Source organism: Oryctolagus cuniculus, chromosome 18 (assembly GCF_964237555.1).
Source record: "Oryctolagus cuniculus chromosome 18, mOryCun1.1, whole genome shotgun sequence".
NCBI classification, from domain to species: domain Eukaryota; kingdom Metazoa; phylum Chordata; class Mammalia; order Lagomorpha; family Leporidae; genus Oryctolagus; species Oryctolagus cuniculus.
Window position 1 is genome coordinate 17,092,414 of NC_091449.1, and position 17,821 is coordinate 17,110,234.

Sequence of the window (17,821 nt, forward strand, 5' to 3'; positions counted from 1 at the left end):
TTAGGCATTATAAAGAAGATAACTCTAATAAATATTTAATTGTACTGTGGCAAACAATCTTGAATTACCTCATTCCAAATTCTGAATTTTAGATAGTTCAGAAATGATTCAGGCTTCAGACCTTGCCCAGACTGACCAACATTTTCTACATTATTCCTCATCATAGCTCTCAAGAGTTCCCAACCTAATATATGGAGAATTTACAACAGGACTTACTTTCCAGCTGTTGTCACCGAGTCATTTGCAGACTTACTTTCCAGCTGTTGTCACTGAGTCATTTGCAGCAGTCCAAAACACTGTTTAGTTTCTCTACCTCTCAATTTACTCTTCTGCTTAGGGAAATCTTAGTGGACCCAGATATTTTAAACTTTTATCCTATTAGCTGTTTATTTAAATATTAACTCTCCAGTGTCTTCATTCAAGTGCTTTTTATATGTTGCCTAATTTATGTAACTGCTTTCAACAGGAATGGTAGTCTGAATTACCTAAATTAACAGAAATGAATCCTTAAGATTCAAGAACTGAAAAAGAGAAATTCAGTTTGTATAGTCCTATGGAGAACCATCTAAGGTTTTGGCTAGTTGTAGGTGCGATGGGAAATGCCTTTGTGGGCTTTTCAAAGTTGAAAGGATGCTTATGTGTTTGGTAGATAGTGATCAAAGCTGAGAAGTATCATAGGAAAAGTCATATAGATAGGTATGGACCAGACTAGGGAGGGCTTTCTCAAAGTTATAGAAGAGTTTGGATGCTGTTCTAAGTTTAACTACCGGGCCAGCGCCATGGCTCACTTGGTTAATCCTCTGCCTGCAGCGCCAGCATCCCATATGGGCACCAGTTCTAGTCCTGGCTGCTCTTCTTCCAATCCAGCTCTCTGCTGTGGCCCAGAAAGGCAGTGGAGGATGGCCCAAGTGCTTGGGCTCCTGCACCTGCGTGGGAGACCAGGAAGAAGCACCTGGCTCCTGGCTTCAGATGGGCGCAGCTCCAGCTGTAGTGGCCATTTGGGGAGTGAACCAACAGAAGGAAGACCTTTCTCTCGTCTTTCTCTCACTGTCTATAACTCTACCTGTCAAATAAATTTTTTTAAAAAGTTTAGCTATTAAAAAGTTTTAAGCAGAGATAGAAAATCACAATCCAATTCCAAATATGAATCAGTGAGAAATGTTCTAGAGACCTCCATGTTCATCTTCTGATTCACTAGATTCAGTCAGTCTCATGGAATAAATTGGACATCTTTAATTTCAACAAGCTCTCCTCATGACTTTTAAAGTTTGAAAACCACTGATTTCAAAGTTTCCTTTTAAAGTCTCTTCCCTTATGCTCCCAAGTATTCATTATTCTGACCTCTCAGCTACCCTCTTTTCATTCTAAGCTAATATTTCTTTCAAGCTCTAGGTAGCAACATTACCATGTCATAAGTTTAGTGGGTTTTGATTGAGAGAAATAGAAAGGAGTAAAATTTATAGCACAGAATACAGCATTTTATAAAATTGTATTTAGTGTGAAATGTACGTCTAACTACAGGTCATGGTAAACAATACTTTAACACCACTTAGGTAAGCCTATTATTTCATATGGTTATTATTTTGACTTTTCTCCTATTGAAATTATATTTCTCCTAAATTATTTAATGTTGTCTTACCTTTCAGATTTGCCTTCAATATATGGAAGTAAGGACTTCTCTCCAAAAAGGGATACTTATGAAACAGAATTATCCCAATGGGAAATAAGTGACAAGCCTGGAAACCGTGATCTTCAGGAGTCTAATTCTAAAAGTTATTTGGAAATCCAAGGCAACTTGGAAAAACAAGAAAATCAGAAGGAATATTTCAGGCGAGGGATGATTATATATGACAAAATGTCCATTTTCAATCAGCAAACCTACTTATCTCAGCATCCACAATGTCATTCTACTGAGAAACCCTATAAATGTAAGGAATGTGGGAAAGCCTTTAGACGAGCATCGCATCTAACTCAACATCAGAGTATTCACACTGGTGAAAAACCCTATGAATGTAAGCAGTGCGGAAAGGCCTTTAGTCGTGACTCCCAGCTCAGTCTTCACCAGAGACTTCATACTGGTGAGAAACCCTATGCATGCAAAGAATGTGGGAAGGCCTTCACTCAAAGCTCACAACTTATTTTACATCACAGAATTCATACTGGTGAAAAACCATATAAATGTGAAGAATGTGGGAAAGCCTTTATTCGTAGCTCACAACTCACTCGACATCAGAAAGTCCATACTGGCGAGAAGCCGTATGAATGTAAAGAATGTGGAAAGGCCTTTACTCAGAACTCACAACTTACTCTGCACCAGAGACTTCATACTGGTGAGAAGCTCTATGAATGCAAAGAATGTCGAAAAGTCTTTACTCAGCTCTCACAACTAATTCTGCATAAGAGAATTCATACTGGTGAGAAACCCTATGAATGTAAGGAATGTGGGAAAGCTTTTATTTGTGGCTCACAGCTTTCTCAACATCAGAAAATTCATAATGGGGAAAAGCCATATGAATGTAAGGAATGCGGGAAGGCCTTTATCCGGGGCTCACTCCTTATGCAACATCAAAGGATTCATACTGGTGAAAAACCCTATAAATGTGAAGAATGTGGGAAAGCCTTTATCCGTGGCTCACAACTTACTCAACACCAGAGAATTCATACCAATGAAAAGCCCTATGAATGTAAGGAATGTGGAAAGACCTTTAGTCATGGCTCACAACTGACTCAACACCAGAGAATTCACACTGGTGAGAAACCCTATCAATGTAAGGAATGTGGGAAGGCCTTTAATCGTGGCTCACTCCTCACTCGACATCAGAGGATTCATACTGGTGAGAAACCCTATGAATGTAAAGAGTGTGGAAAAACCTTTAGTCGTGGGTCAGAACTTACTCAACATGAGAGAATTCACACTGGTGAGAAACCCTATGAATGTAAGGAATGTGGAAAGTCTTTTATTCGTGGCTCACAGCTTACTCAACATCAAAGAATTCATACTGGTGAGAAACCTTACGAATGCAAAGAATGCAGAATGGCCTTTACTCAGAGTTCACATCTTTCCCAACATCAGAGACTTCATACTGGTGAGAAACCCTACGTATGTAATGAATGTGGAAAGGCCTTTGCTCGTGGTTTACTACTCATACAACATCAAAGAATCCATACTGGTGAGAAACCATATCAGTGTAAGGAATGTGGGAAGGCCTTTATTCGTGGTTCTCAGCTTACTCAACATCAGCGAATTCATACTGGAGAAAAACCCTATGAGTGCAAGGAGTGTGGGAAGGCCTTCAGTCATGGCTCTCAGCTTACTCTACATCAGAGAATCCATACTGGTGAGAAGCCCTACGAATGTAAAGAATGTAGAAAGGCTTTTACCCAGAGTTCACACCTTTCTCGACATCAGAGAATACACACTGGTGAAAAACCATACCAATGTAAGGAGTGTGGGAAGGCCTTTACTCGTGGCTCACAACTAACTCAACATCAAAGAATTCATATCAGTGAGAAATCTTTTGAATATGAGGAATGTGGAATAGAATTTAAGCATGCCTCACAAGTTTATGTATGAATTATCGGATTCTTTGCAGTTAACAGATTTCTCTTGCAAAGAATTCTTACAGATGTGAATATGGGGGCACATTTGCGTCATAAAGGTAAACATCAGAGAATTTGGATGGCATAATGAAAATGTTAATGTAATCCATGTAGAAAAGCCTATCATTTCTGGAAACCCACTAAACTTTAGCAAGTTAAAACAGAAAATAATTCTGTTAATGTAGAAAATGTAGAAAGGCTTCTAGCCTTAGCAAATGTCTTTTTCAAAACTATCTTGGCTCTGAGAATTCATTTCCTTCTGCTTTGGTTTAATCATTTGTATATAGACTTAAGAATAAATACCTTTCTCAGTATTCACGGAAGTATCATGTGTTATTTTATGTAAAAGCTCTTAGAACAGTGCACTGAAGCATATTGTAAGTATATCATATTTTAAGTATCAAATACCATTTCTATTATTTTAGAAACATTTCATAAGAGGAGGGTGCTATCAAAAATATTTCATTAAACATTTACTACAGATTTGGGGGAGGACACTGTATGTTATAAATATGAGAAAGCTTTTATCCAAATCTCATCAAATATTCTATAAGAGGAAATCCGTCCTGAACAAAAGCACTGTGCATTAATCAATGGGTTATTGAGAGAAATGTTAGAAAATACAGAATTTGTATTTTCCAATATCCCTGGCTAAAATTTAAGAATATTATTTATAAATGAAAAAAATTTTAGCAGAAATACACCTAGGGGAGAGCATTGTGGTACAGTGGGTTAAGCTGCTGCTTGCAATGTTGGCATCCCCTACTGGAAAGTCAGTTCAAGTCCTAGCTGCTCCACTTGTGACTTCCTGCTAATGTCCCTGTGAAAACAGCAGAAGATGGCCCAAGTTCCTGGGCCCCTGCCACCCATGTAGGAGATCAGGATGGAGTTCCTGGCTTTAGCCTGGCCCAGCCCTGACTGTTGTGGCCATTTGAGGAATAGACCAGCAGAGACAAGATCTCTCTCTTAAATAAAGGAATAAATCAACTTTAAAAATAACCCTAGAAAAAAACAATCTATTATAACAAACAAAAACTGTATCTAGGAAATTTTTTTAAACCTCAGTGAACAAATTATGAATTATACAGAAAATAAAATCTGACATCATAGACTAATGAACAATGAAAATTTATGAGTTTGTGTCAGAGACTGTTTCCACATTCAATAGCCAATCTTCCATTCTTCAGTAACAAGTCCCAGAGTTAAAACTATTTTAGTCTCTCCTAAAGGTAAACAAGATAGAAGGGATATTTGTGAATAGGATATTTAAGATCCTTTTATCCTCCATGTATATTCATACAATGTAGACCTGTATGCCAGAGTTCCAGCAGTCTCAAGGGGACATTGAGAATAACATCTGGGTGGTATAGAAGGTGGAGAAGAAAACAGAGTAGGTTCTGCAACCCTAATGATTTTTTTAAACAGTCATACCAACTCTGATCTGTTTGCCTCCGTTCTTTTTCTGGGAACTAAACCTTTTATTGATACAGTTTTAGTTCTCTTATTAATAATCAAATTTCTTAAGAATATCAGAAATATGCCTAGAAGTGGCATTCTGTGGGCAAAAGAAATCAAATATAGCCTTAAATTAAGGCCATAGATAATGATGATCTACCCCATTCAGGCTAAAATACTAAGCATTCTTATTTTTATAGTTATGGCATTTATTGAGATTGCCTCCTGTGCCAATCCAGGCTGTAATGCTAGAGGAAATGATAGGAGTGATTAAGGATGTGTTTCAGAGATCAATTCAGAGGAGAGCTAGCCAGACCACTAGTAAGAGATAAAAGTTAAGAGATGCTATCGCCTTGGCTGCAGGTAATTTATCTTCTACCTCACTGACAAACCATCATAATTTAAAGGGCTGGCCTAGGCAAGAAATGAAACCAGTACCCATTTTTACAAAGAAAACTAACCTGATAATAAAAGTTTATGCTTTCCCTTCCCATGCCTGTTGTTCTAAATTTCACTGAATGCTCACTTTATTCCAGCCACTATGCTTATTGTTTAGAATGTATCAACGAACAATTCTTGTGTGGAGAGAAAAGATAATGAATGTAGAATATTAAAATAGTGGTACAGAGTGAAAAAATCATTCAAGAAAAGTTGGGAGGTTATGACAGTTTAGGTTGATACATGAAACACAACGACTCAGGATAGACCATTAAGGAGGAAATATCAGAATCAAGATTTGAAGGGGTGTAGAGTAAAGGAAAAAAGAGGAAGAGACCTATAATGAAAATTCCACAGTGTGTTTAAGAAATAGCAGGGATGTTACATAGTTGTGTACAAGGAGATGGCTGATCAGACAGGAAATCAGATAACAGATGGTCTCATCCAAAGCCTTACAGTCATTGGGGATTTTATTTTAAGGGAAATAGCCATTGGTGAGTTCTGAGCAGAAGAGGTGATGTAACATGTGGCTACTGTTAGAAAAAAAAGTTTACCATCTATTTTTTTAAAAAAGTAGGTAAGAGTAGGATACTAAGGCAGTAATTCATATGAAAGATGGTGATGGCTTAACCAGGGTGGTAATGATACATTAAGAATTATACCCTAAATATATGCTATGTAATGAAACAAGCAAATTTTCTTTAGTGGTTAAATGTTAGGTGTGAGAAAAGTGCAAGGGGAAACTGACATGGAGACTTTGGTCTTCAGCAAATGGAAAGACAGAAATTCATGAAACAAGGTGGGAAAGCTGAAGGTCCAGAAAGTCTGTTCGGGAAACTGGTAGTTCAATTTGGAATAAGCTTGCAATGTCTTAGACACAAAATGGCAATACTGACTACAGCTATGGACCTAACAGCTTCTAGGAGAGATTATCCTTATTTGGTAGTTAGTACTTACATTTATCTAGAATCATCAGGCAACAGGATCATTATTGAGTATAAAGAAAAGAGAAACATGAAGCATTCCAGCATAACACTTCAAGAAGAAAAAGGACATGCAAGGTGGACACACAGAGAAGGCCAGTCTTGCTTGCTCCTCCACCAAGGAGGCCCAGCGCAACTGCATCTGGAGGTAAGTGCCTAAGCAAGAGTACCTGACACAGTAGAACAGTGACAACACACTAGGACACTAGTTAGCCGGCACCGCGGCTCACTAGGCTAATCCTCCGCCTTGCGGCGCCGGCACACTGGGTTCTAGTCCCGGTCGGGGCGCTGGATTCTGTCCCGGTTGCCCCTCTTCCAGGCCAGCTCTCTGCTATGGCCCGGGAGTGCAGTGGAGGATGGCCCAAGTGCTTGGCCCTGCACCCCATGGGAGACCAGGATAAGTACCTGGCTCCTGCCATCGGATCAGCGCGGTGCGCCGGCCGCAGCGCGCCGGCCTGGGCGGCCATTGGAGGGTGAACCAACGGCAAAGGAAGACCTTTCTCCTCTCTGTCTCTCTCACTGTCCACTCTGCCTGTCAAAAAAAAAAAAAAAAAGACACTGGTAATAGGCAGCAGCATAGGGAAAAGAGAAAGAGGAACAAACCCAAACCAGCAGTGTCGAAAGCCTCAGCCTTGAGGCCAGAGGAGTCCCTGTTCTGGGGGGAAAGGTGATTAGGACAGTCGGTGTAAGCAGAGCCTACAGAAACCTCTTACCTGGGTCGTCCTCCCCAGGGAAATCCAAACAGCACAGACCAACAGCTCAGGAAGGAGGGTTCCATGGAAAACTCAGAGCTCCTCGACTCAGAGAAGGAACTTGCATGGTTCCTTCCCCCACCCCTCTATCTTGAGAGGAGAGTCACTGTCAAAGTCCACACTGGACTGAGACAGAGCCTATGTCTTTCTTTCCAGGGGCCCGGAAGACATTCCTGCATTCCTTCAGTCTACAAGGCAGACTGAAACCCCATGTCCAAATGGGCCCAACAGTGCAACCATAACCCCACAGCCTGAGCCAGTGGGAGCAGGGGAGCTGGGATACACAGCCTTCAGGACTTTGGAAATAAGGGAACCTGCCCTGTCAGAATTGGGAATTGTATTTCCTACTGTCTTCCCTTTCCCCAAACACTTGGAAAACTGCAGGTTGTGGCTGGGTTTCCAAGCACCAACCCGTCTGCCTATGCAGAGGCTCAGAGCTCCTGTATACTGGGGACAGATCTCACAATGGGATTGGAGGGCCCATTAGACCTTACTGGTGCCCTGGATGTTGCGTGTGTCAAGGGAGGAGGGGTGAAGTGTACTGGCACTGTGCACTCAGCAATGCATCAGCTGGTTTGCACTGGCACAGTAAAGGGATAGGAAACTGAACACATCAGTCAGCCCCTGCAGCTTCCTCTCCACTGACAGCCACCAGAGGTGCTGCACCATGCCCATCTTGAGTCCTGCTGTGGACTCTTCCTCCTCCAAATGGACAGTGGCTGGAAATCCTCAGGCCCACCAAGTGCGTGACCCAAGTCTAGTGTAAGTTTTATGCATTCCAACTAGCCCAGCAACACAGTGCTAGCTGGGACAACTGGGTGGGCTCTTTGTACTGAGCGGAACACAGATTCGGCTTCCTGGGATCTCTGGCCCAGAGTATGTGTGTTCAGGCCCAGTGTGGGGCTTAGGGCTTCAAGCTCCAGCCCCTCCCACAGAAGCTGCTAGAGTTTGGTTGCTACTGCTCATTTGATGCTCCAGCCTGAGGTAACTGCACCCAACCCAACCCAATAAGCAACACAGAGTGGCCCAAGACAACTTGTCCTGCTGTTGGAGGGCCAAAGTCAGTCTCACAGATCCAGCCACTTGATAGCGCCTGTGGGTCCTTCCTCCTGCACTCAACATTAGTGCAACTAGGAGCTCTGGATCTCAGCAGTGGCTAGGAGTCTCTAAGTCCACCCAGCTCCTATACTCAGCATTGGTCTTGCAACTCCAGTGTGTGACAAGGATATTGGTTGGGAATCTATATGCCAGACACACCCAGAACACCAAGACCTGCTCCCAAAACCCAAGAAGCTCATCACACCAGTCCTTTCCTAAAGAGACAACTAGAAGGCCGGTGCTGCGGCTCACTAGGCTAATCCTCCGCCTGCGGCGCCAGCACCCCAGGTTCTAGTCCCGGTTGGGGCACCGAATTCTGTCCCGGTTGCTCCTCTTCCAGGCCAGCGCTCTGCTGTGGCCCGGGAAGGCAGTGGAGGATGGCCCAGGTCCTTGGGCCCTGCACCCACAATGGGAGACCAGGAGAAGCACGGCAGTAGCACGCCAGTCGCAGTGGCCACTGTGGGGTGAACCAATGGAAAAAGGAAGACCTTTTTCTCTGTCTGTCTCTCTCACTGTCCACTCTGCCTGTCAAAAAATTAAAAAAAAAAAAAAAAAGAGAGAGACAACTAGGAATCTCAGTGACCACACCAAGCCACAGCAACAGTCCAGATCTCTAACAGCTACCATCAACAACAGCAAATAAAGGCATTGAGAGCCTATAAAATGTAATTGGAACTAAAGCTAAAGCACTCTACCAAACCAATACCCAGAGAGGTATGTCTCCATCAATAAAGCCTTTAAAACCATCCTCTAGAACTGATAGAAACAAGAGATCCCCTAGATATGTAAGAATCAATATAGAAATCCCAGAAGTATGAACAAACTAGGCAATATGATTCCTCAAAAGGAACACAATTAATATTGGACTGTGGAAAAAGGGAGATTGATAAAATTCTTGAGACAAGGATTCAAACGAATGATTGTGAGGTTACTCTAAAAAATACAAGAGTATACAGAGGAACAGTTAAATGAAATAAGGAAACTGGTATATGACATGGATGAGAAACTCAAAGAGGTTGAAATATTGAAGAAGAACCAAATAAAAATAGATATGAAGTACCAATAAGTCAAATAAAACAATTCAGTCAACAGTTTTACAACAGACTAAATGAGGCAAAAGAAAAAATATCTGATCCAGAAGATAAGTCTTTCGAAATATATCCCCCCAAAAGAATAAAAAATTAGAAAAAATGAAAAGTGTTTTGGATCTCTGGAATATCATTAATCAACCTAATACACATATCTTAGGAATTCCTGAAGGAATAGGAAAAAAAATGCATGGTCTGGAAAACTTACTCAATGAAATCAATGAATAGGAGAATGAAATAGCAGAATATTTCCCCAATTTGGAGAAAGATACTGACATTTAAATAGAGAAGTACACAGACCCCAGATAAACATGATCAGAAAAGATCCTCACCACAACACATTACAGTCAAACTTTCAAAAGTAAAGCATAAACAGAATATCCTAAAATGCAAGAGAAAAGCATCAGGTCATTTTTGAAGGAAATCTCATCAGACTGGTGGAGAAAGATACAACAAAAACCGAGAACTACAGACCAATATACCTGATGACATAAGTGTAAAAATCCTCAACAAAATACTAGCAAATTGAATCCAACACCACCTCAAGAAGATCATCCACCTGGACCAGGTGGAATTTATCCCAGTGAGGCAGGGATGGTTCAACGTATGAAAATAAATGTGACACAGCTAAAAAAATGCTTTATGGTTTATTTTCAAAAAGTAAGGCCAATCTTAGACCACCCATAACACAGACATCCAGCTGCACATACTGTAGTTTTACAAAAAAGTGGGGGGGGGAACCCAACTACTAAACTTGCTAAACATGTTTTGCACACTCTATTTGTGTGATCTGTAAAGCCATCTGTAACCACAAGGCTCCTGTCCTTGGGATAATTCTGAACAACTTTAACAAGTCTTCCCATACAAGGCCTCTGCCACAATCCCAGCCAGTCCCCTAACCTTCTGTTTGCCTAGCAACTGGTTTGGGCACCCAATCAATCACCTGCCCTGTCTTAGGCAATGTCCAAGGAATCAGACTGTGACTCCCAAAGTACTCAGCCAATGAGTAAATGGGGAAGGGATCTGCACATCAGGGGATGACAGAATGCTTGGTTCCTGTCTGAAGTGTACCTGCCAGCAGACACCAACCCTGCAAGGTCATGAATAAAGCCTTGGTTCTCACTACCTTTATGTGTCCTGAGTTCATCCTTCAGTGGGTAAGTTGTCTCAAGTGGGCTTATATCCTACATATATCACATCAACAAAATGAAGACTAAAAATCATATGATAATCTCAATACAGAGAAAGCATTTGATAAAATACAACTCCCTTTCAAGATTAATACCTTTAAAAATTAGGTATAAGGAGAGACAGAGAAAGGTCTTCCATCTGCTGGTGCACTCCCCAAATGGCCACAATGGCCAGAGGTGGGCCAATTTGAAGTTAGAAGCCAGGAGTTTCCTCCAGATCTCCCATGTGGGTGCAGGGGTCCAAGGGTCATCTTGGACCATCTTGGGTCATCTTCCAATGCTTTTCCAGGCCATAAGCAGAGAGCTGGATCAGAAGAGTAGTAGCCAGGACATGAATCAGTGCCTATATGAGACATCGGCACCACAGGTGAAGGCTTAGCCTACTACACCACAGTGCCGGCCCCAACATGATTTTTAATATAGGGAAACCAAGAGACTCCTTTAAGAGACTATGCAAAGTGATAAAACAATTCAGCAAAGTTTCAGGATATAAAATCAACACATAAAAATCAATTATATTATACACCAAGAATGAGGTGGCTAAGAAAGAACTTACAAGGTCAGTCCCATTCACAACAGCTACAAAAAAAATTAAATACCTTGGGATAAATCAGAAAAAACAATTCTAAAGTTCACATGGAAACACACACACAAAAACAGAATAGCCAAAGCAATCTTAAACTACAAAGTTGGAGGCATCACAATCCCAGACTTCAAAATATACTACAGTGTTATGATAATCAAAACAGCATGTAGACCAATGAAATAGAATAGACAGCCCAAAAATAAATCTGCACATCTACAACCAACTAATTTTTGACAAATGGGCTAAAGTCATTCCCTGGAGAAAAGACAGTCTCTTCAACAAATTGTGGTGGGAAAATTGGATTTCTGCATGTGAAGTCTGAAACATCACCCCTAAATCAAATTAAAATGGATCAACAATCTAAACTCATGACATGAGACTATCAAATGACTAGAGGAAATATTGGGGAAAATGCTGCAACACATTGGCATAAATAAAGACTCTTTAGGTAAGTGCTCAAAAGTGCAGGCAATAAAACAAAAAATAGACAAATAGACTATCAAGCTAAGAAGCTTCTGCACAGCAAAGGAAACTACAAAGTAAAAAGACAACTGACAGAATGGAAGAAAATGTTTGCAAATGATGCATCTGATAAAGGATTAACATCCAGAATATAAAAGGAGCTCAAGAAACTCAATGACAAAACAATCCAGTTAAAAAAAATGAGCAAAGGATACAAACATTTTTCAAACAAATGGTCAATAGGTACTTGAAAAAATGCTCAGGATCACTAGCCATCAGGAAAATGCAAATAAAAACCACAATGAGATTATCACTTTAGAATGGCTATTATCCAAAAATACACTGTCCACTCTGCCTGTCAAAAAAAAAAAAAAATGAAATTCAGACATTCGCAACAAAATGGACAAACAGAAGATGATTATTTTAAGTGAAATAAACCAGACCCAGAAAGACAAGTATCATGCCTTCCCTTATCTGTGGAAGTATAAAAATTGTATCGATATCATATCATTTGGTATAGTTATACATATTGCTTCAGTGGATTATACCAGATACATGGTAATATATCATTCTTTCTCCACATTATGATCACTGTCACAAGTCCTTCATTGTATGATATTAATATCCCTACTTTCAAGAATAAATAGTATATATGTGTATGTATATAATGTCTACACAAGAAGTGAATGTGACAAAATGTCTATAAATAGTTAAATTTTAAACGTAAAATATTTACCTAAAAAGAATTTTAAAAAAAGAAAAAAATGACGGATCAGTAAAGGAACTAAGATGGAGGAACAAATGGGTGGAAATAAACAGAAGGGAATTGTAAAAACAAACAAAGGTGAACAGAAGGATGATCACTGACAAAAGACACACTGGCAGATTAAATAACACCAAGCTTCGAAAGTGACTGTTATATTTACAATTCCAACAATGATAATGTCCAGGAGATGAATGCAACTGTTTCTTTCCAAATAACAGGTAGAAAAGTCTGATAAGGAATAGAGGACAAAATGACCAGACACATACCAATGGGGAGCAAAGCACTTAATATGCACAAAGGCAATCTTCAATGAGAATGTGAACACAGATAGTGGCAGCCGATGCCAACACTAGTACGTGAAGTCAACATAATACCTTCAGTAAGTCCTGCAGATTTGGAGTGACCAGACTGCTGGGTTGCTCCCTGCTTGGAAGCATGATATAGCAAGAGCTGACTCCCTCATGGATCTGGCTGCAAAGCCGAGATGGCTTGGGTGGGAAGTCTGCAAAATGGTGGCAAGGATGAAATCTGGGCATGGGGCCTACCCAGGACGTTGACACTGTTCAGTCTGAAAGTGAAGGTGTCAACTAAAAACACACTGACCCTGGGTCTGCTGTCTCTCTTCCACCTGGACTCAGCAGGCCACCAGAGAAGTGCTGATGGAGGCTAAGCCAAGGTCCTGGAGGGTGGCAGAGATGACAAAGAGGCCTCTCAAAGGAGCATGAGCCCCAAACAACCAGCACTCCACTTACCCACACTCCAAGTCCTGCTTCTTTAGTGAAAACTCTGGAAGCCGAAACATTCACTGTAGACAGGGAGTCATATGGTAAAGCAAGAGCTGGATGTCACCCCGATAAAAAGGACAGGAAATGACACTGCTGCCGACAAGGTGAAGGCTAGTCAGACCAGTACATCCTATCAAGAGTGGGTCAAAAGGGGCATCTCTGATCGATTACCAAGACCAACAGCTACCTGATATGCAGGAGGCAAAGACAGGTACCCAGAACTCCATGGTAATCCTACCTGCATGGTCATTAAGACAGTTGTATGGAAAAGGAAAACCTTATTAACTGTACCCCCAAGTATCTGTCCTTGAGTAACGGAGAAACCCATCTTACTTACAAGTGACCAAAGAAAAACTGGAGCACATGAACCACATGAAACAAATGTAAGAGGACACACCCAAGAAATCACTCAGCAGCCAGGTGAGTCTGACATCAGTGGGCAATTGCTGAATTGGCCATAAATGTACCTCACTTAGCTAAACAACCTGCTGCCCAAGTTTCTTGCCTTTTCTTGATTACCAAGCTACGGTGAGGATTCCTGTTTTGAAAGACAGCAACGGTGAGACCAGCACTTTCTTTAGCCTGCATGCCACTTTCCTCTTAGGTCTAAACTACGTTCCCTGCTGAGTTCCTGTGAGTGGAGCGGAGTGGGGTGTTGGTTCTGTGCTCCTTCCGTGAGCTGACCTCTAAAGTCCGAGACTACCATTCACGATTCAAGAGCCCTAACAAACCCAACCGAAAAAAGAAAAAACCAACCACATCTGGCCACAAAACACCCAGATAGCTAGACGGGTGCTCAGTCCATTCACAAATCCTCGTACAAAGATGCATCCCAAGCTACAGGGCTCTGCCCCAGTACCTACGACCCTATGGTTAAGAACAGGGCAACTCACAAGCACCGGCAGTACCTTCCCGAGGTGAACGGGCGGATTCCCCTGAGGGGATGGTAATACGCTGGGATCCTGCAGTCCGCCACTTGCTACCAAAGCCGCTTCTCTGGCTGCCCCCTGAACTCCCGCGACTCCGGCACCGTCACTCTAGAACCACACGTGGAGACAGGCCTGAAGGAGCTGGCAGGGTGCACGGGAAGACATGGCGACCAGATCCTCCCCACTGCTGGCAAGCTGCCGCAGGCCGAAGCCGGCTCACTGTGACGTCAGCACCAGGCTTGAGGCGAACGCATGCGCTGTGGCAGGTCCTGGAATGCCGGGCCGCTGCTGCCTGATGGGAAATGAGTGCTGCCACCTGCACGGATGAGGCGGGCCAGCCCCGGCCTCGCCTTCGCGTTCCGTTCAACCAGACGCCTTGCTCGCTCACTGCCAGGAGACTCTGCTGCGGACGGCCTGCGTGGGAAGTGGGCTAGCTGACCGCCCTGACGAAAATCGGTAACAAGTGAAGGGCCTTGCGAATTCCTCTCCCCTTGTTCGTCACGGAGCTGTGATGGGGTTTCTCAGAACCTTTTAAAGGAAGAGCAGGAGTTGTATCACCAGCAACTGTGTACTCCTCTTCCACGGATTTAAACGCAGCTTCCTGGAAGATTTGTTTGGTTGCGCATGGCTACCGAGTTCCTTCCGCTAGTTGCTCCCCGCTGTCCGGGACAACCACCCAACTCAAGACCCCAAAATACCTGTACAACTGAAAATTGAAAAACCCACACCCTGTCACGCAACGGATACACCACACACCTGAAGCTGGGATGGTGCAGCCGACCGACGAACCACGCCGCGGCTTCCAAATGATCTGTTCTCCTGAACTCCTGGGATTCCCGCACTGTACCCTTCGGAGGTGCGAGGAGGCCAGAAAGCACAGGGGTGCGAAGAGGCAGGGAGGGCACTTAATCCGCTCTTCCACCCAACCTCCAGGAAATAGCTCCAAGCAAGCGCCGAGTTCATTGTGACGTCAGCGCAACGCGCACGCATGCGCAGTGGCAGGGCCGGATTGGCATCCTGGACGCTGGGGCTGCTGCTGCCGGCCCCAAGACAGTTCATCACAGTCCCATCCCCCAGACACCTACACTGCTTCGTGATTCAGGGCGTGAGATGGGCTCGGTAGACTACTCTGGTTTTGGATGCAGAGGCTGGGTGGAACTGGGTAGAATCCCGGCCGCGAAATCGCCTAAGGCGGCAGTGGGCCTGCCCAGGACAAGGACTTCTGTGTCCAAAACGCAGTGAATATTCACTCACTCTGGGCCCAGTGCCCCCTTAGACCTGGGCCTAGCAGGGGCCAGCTGTGCAAACCCCGGGGGCCACTCATTCCATGAATCGCCTTGGTGAAAATGTTGATGTAAGTGCCTCAAAGTCTAAAGTATTGCCATTGTCAGATGGGCCACACATACAACTGGGATCCCGGGGGTGGGAATGGGAGTGATCAGAGCAAGAGTGGGATTCAGACTGATAGTGACCCTAAGTGGTGTTTCCTGGACCCTTGAGAGGACAGCCTCTTGGGCCAAGAAGAGCCAAAATCATAACCTGGAGCCGCAACAGAAGCTGTGCTTAAGGCCAAACCGAGTTACTGGAATGCTACAAAGGGGATAGGCCTCTCGAAGGACCACCGGACCTTCACCTTGCACGGCCACCATCCCATTTCCACTCACCCAGCCTCCCAGTCCTATTTTCTCAGTGAAAACACTGGAAGCCAGAACATTAAGTGCGGGGAGGCAGTCACACACAGGCAAGCCGGTACTAGGTATCACTCCAATTTAAAAGGAAATTAGAAATGAAAGAAAGACACGGTCCCTGACAAGATGAAGGCTGCTCACACATGTGAACATTCCATCCCCCGTGAGTCACGAAGAGCTTCCTTCTGATAGGGCACTGAGACCAAGAGCTAGCAGTGAGTGCAGGACATACACAGGGAAACCCAGAACTCCATGGTAATCCCCACCCTGCACAGCCATTATGAAGTATGCATGGAAAAAGAAAGGCACATGAACTGGAACCTCCAAGCATTTGTCCTTGAGTAACTGAGAAACCCATCATATTCAAGAGTTACCTAGGAAAAAATCAAGTCCCACTCCGCATGTTAAAGATAGGAATGATGGAGCACCCAGTAAAGGGTAGAAGTCAGAGGAGAATCACTCCCCAGGGGGCAGCTGGATCTGGTACTGACAGCGGGAAGCTGCCCAAATGGCTGTAGCGTGTCCCCATTTGAAGTGACCATCTCCTCCCTCAGGTTCCTCTCCTCTTGATCACGCTGTTATGGTCAGACTTAATGTTACCTTTCACAGGGAGGATGGGAGCAGTATCAAGAGAACCTCCTTTGATCTGTGCTGATCTTCTATAGATCTAAACAGAGCTCGCTGGCAAGGTTGTGTGGCTGGGGTTGGGACACTGGTGCTGAGTTCTTTCAGCTTGCTGCCCCTATACTCCCAGGCAACCACCCAAATCACTATCCCTAGCAGATCCACGCGAGACCCAAAACAAAAACACATCCTGCCATGCAAAGAAAAGTACATACACTGGTACAATATATCCAGGAATGAGGCAAACTGGGCAAAGGGCTCAGTCACCCTAATCAAAGCCAATCATACTATGGGGCAGTATGCCAGCCCCGATTCCCTAGAAAAGAAAGCTAGGCACAAGCATGTTGGGGGGAGGGGTCCCCTCCTCTGGGTGACAGGGCACATTCCCTTCAGGGAGAGCCACATGCCCTCCATGAAGCAGGAAATTTGAGGTCCCTCAGTGATCCAGAGTCAACAGGTGCTACTTCTTCACCAGCTGTGACCTCCTGGGTTCCTGGAAGGCTAGCACCATCCCTTGGAACCACCTGAGGATACAAGGATGCACTCAGGTGTGGTGCAGGGACAGTGTGTTAGGTAAGTACACAGATCACTAAGACCACAGCATCAGGAGGGTCTGGATTGCATGTACGTGCTGTGGTAAGGCCAGCTTGGAACCCTGGAGGCTGGGCAGGAGTCAAGGTTGCAATCTGCAAGGATCAGATGAAGGGCTGGCCCCAACTTGCCCTTATGTTCGCATCAATGAGATGCCTGGTTTGCTTAGTGCTTTGGGCTTGATTCAGCCACAGTGAACTCCCCTTGGGACCAAATACAAACACCAGATAGCCTGGGTGGGAAGTAGGTAGGTCAAATGATGGCTGAGATGAAACCAGTTAAGACAGGATGTGGCCTGTGTAGGAACTGCAGACCACTGTGTCCAAATGTGAAAGAGTCAACTGTGAACTCACTGACCCTCAGTCAGGCCCACCACGGGTCCCAGGTTAGGAGAAGCACATTTAGGGAAATATTGACAAGAGAGCTACTAAAGTACAAGATACCTCAGTGGTCACATGGGCCCACCTAGAGTGGCATCCCAAGAGGGCAGGTGGAACAAGAGGGATTAAATTCCATGCTTAATGTATGGAACATCACAAAGGAGGACAGTTGAAGACCTACACTTTTGAACTAGCCTGGTAGGGATGGGTAGCAAAGGACTTTGAGAACTTTTCATTGCAGACAAGATATGAGATAGAAACCACACAGATATAATCATAAACTCTGCTCCTTTTGTAGGCATTGCAAATGCCAAGGCCCTGAGGCAGGAACTAAACTGATGTGTTTGAGGCACTTGGCAGAACAGGTCCTTAAGTATGTATAGCATGAAGATGAACCTAGAGCAGG

The 17,821-nt window shown here is 43.7% G+C and overlaps 1 protein-coding gene across 6 annotated transcripts in view; it reads left to right on the plus strand.

Annotated features, from left to right (window-relative positions):
• The window catches only part of LOC100346786 (zinc finger protein 420), a 64,440-nt gene extending 60,526 nt beyond the window's left edge, over positions 1-3,914 (plus strand). For all 6 annotated transcript variants that reach the window (XM_070062290.1, XM_008257202.3, XM_008257203.4 and 3 more), the window contains one exon: positions 1,647-3,914. In XM_070062290.1, the coding sequence (XP_069918391.1) occupies positions 1,647-3,574 (1,928 nt within the window). In that variant the 3' untranslated portion in view covers positions 3,575-3,914. The remainder of the gene's footprint in view (positions 1-1,646) is intronic.
• The last annotated feature ends 13,907 nt before the right edge of the window (positions 3,915-17,821 follow it).